At 29.7% G+C, this 2,158-nt stretch overlaps 1 protein-coding gene across 1 annotated transcript; it reads left to right on the top strand.

The window, feature by feature from the left end:
- The first annotated feature begins 376 nt into the window (after nt 1–376).
- On the top strand, nt 377–1,574 carry LOC123882470. The gene has a single exon (XM_045931328.1). The coding sequence runs from the start codon at nt 786–788 to the stop codon at nt 1,323–1,325; it is 540 nt and encodes a 179-aa protein (XP_045787284.1). The 5' UTR covers nt 377–785; the 3' UTR covers nt 1,326–1,574.
- The last annotated feature ends 584 nt before the right edge of the window (nt 1,575–2,158 follow it).

Genomic DNA, 2,158 nt, shown 5'->3' on the forward strand with positions numbered 1-2,158 from the left:
CTTAAATTCATCAAACAACCAGTTTATTGATGTAGTTTATACTCTAATAAATTCCCATGTTAAGAAGCCAACTACTCCTAGTACATATCTATAGCATTTGTGTTGATTAAATCATCTGAATTAAAAAACTAGTTGTATTATTACATTGTTAGCAATTACTACTTCTACTTTTCTAAATTTGTCCTTAAGTATAGATATTACTACTATTATTTTTTTAAAATTTATCCTTAAGGAGACATGATTATTTTTTAAAAAAATTCTGTTCTTAAAAGTGAAATTTTAAAGAGAGGTGAAATTTTAAAGAATTCTATAAATGTCTCTAACGTTCGTCTTAAATATATGTGGCCAACCACATAATAAGTGGAGTGCCACATCAATTCTGTCACAATTGAATTAGTTGTATAAATTTTTTGACAAAAAGGCTAATGTAATGTATTACAATTTTTTGTAGGGGACTAAAAACATTTTTTTTTTCCTTAAGGACTAACTAGAGTTACGTGTTTTTTGTGAGGGACCAAAACAAAACTTCACTTTTTTTTAATGAAAAATGCTTCATTTATTATATTTATAAATCAATGTTTTAACTTTTATTCCTCCATTTATTATATTTATAAAATAGTGGTCATAACTCAAAAGGAGTAAGGACCATAAGCAAACAGAAAAGTGTATACTCAAATCATGTCTATACCATAGTTTCATTTTCCTTTGAGTCATATTTTACATCATCAAATTCAAACCAAAAAAAAAAAAAAAAGCAAAAATCAAAATCTTTTCAAACCCGAAAAATGATCAATGATGGTGTCAATCATCTTTCAATTGACAAATCTTTTAGAATAAAGCAAGATGATAAATTCTTCTCAAGGCTAAAGTCCAAGGAAGCTTCTAGTGCCAACACTTCATCAAGAATTATGTATTATGGAGAAACATCAATTGCTATTCCCTTTGTTTGGGAGGCACAACCTGGTACTCCTAAACATCCTTTGTCTGAAACCTCTATACCTCCCCTTACACCCCCACCTTCATATTTTTCCAAAAAATCCAAAACCAACAAAAAAAGAAAACCTAAAATCAATATTTTTTCATGTATTTTTCCAAAGTTGGTAGATTCAAGGAAGACTACTCATCCATCATCTACATCATCTTTGTCAACGTCCTCGTCATCGTCATCATCGTCAACGTATTCGTATTCGATGAGAGACAACAATCATGGAAGTTTCTCTTCCTCATGTTCTTCAACAAATGTTAGAGGTGCAAACAAAGGTAGAGGATGCTATCCTATTGGGAAAATTATCAAGAATGTAAGTGTTGATCATGGAGCAGGCTAATTTGTGAAGGTAATACCTTCAAAAAGAAATTTATTTTCTAAATGGTGTACTAGTAATTTTAAATGTGGTTGTTTGATTTGATGAATATTATGTTTGTTTAAATGTGATGGACATATATATTGATTTCATATGCCATCATCAAGATAAAAAAATGTACATGCTTTATATTAGAATTATCCTCTCCCCTGTATTTTGTCATGTGCCCTTCTTTTGCTTTTTTATTTATTTATTTATTTTATAATATAATCCAAATCATTCACTAATAAATTAAATCTAGTAACTTAGCCTTTTCTTTTTTAATTGGGGAGGTGCAATTTATTTTTTTAATGAATATGACACTAAAAACTATTTTACAACCGTCCTCAAAAAAATTGAAACTCATTAACTTATGGAGAATTAGGGAGACTTTTATTTTTGTTTGTTCTTAATTTTATTTTATTTTTATAAGCAAATTTTTTTATTAAAGGGAGACTTAGGGAGTACAAGGAGTATTCCGACCCAAACATACAAAATCAATTCAGACTCGGCATCATAGTAGGAGGATTCTACCCACCTTCTACTCGGCATCATACAAACATGTCCTTACATAGTTACATATATATAAACTTAAACATCATAACCCCTACACCAAAATTACACTATTAAGCCATTTTCCAAAAAGCACACCCCTACCAAAAAATTCTTTCAGAGCATGCAATGCTATATATTCTGCATTATGAGCCTCACACAACATTTAGTACCAAGCCTGATGCCATTACTCATTTTCAATCACATTTCAACCATAACTACTATCCAAAGTAGAAACCGCAAACCACACGATTACAATAATAATA

Source organism: Trifolium pratense, linkage group LG4 (genome assembly GCF_020283565.1).
Source record: "Trifolium pratense cultivar HEN17-A07 linkage group LG4, ARS_RC_1.1, whole genome shotgun sequence".
NCBI classification, from domain to species: Eukaryota; Viridiplantae; Streptophyta; class Magnoliopsida; order Fabales; family Fabaceae; genus Trifolium; species Trifolium pratense.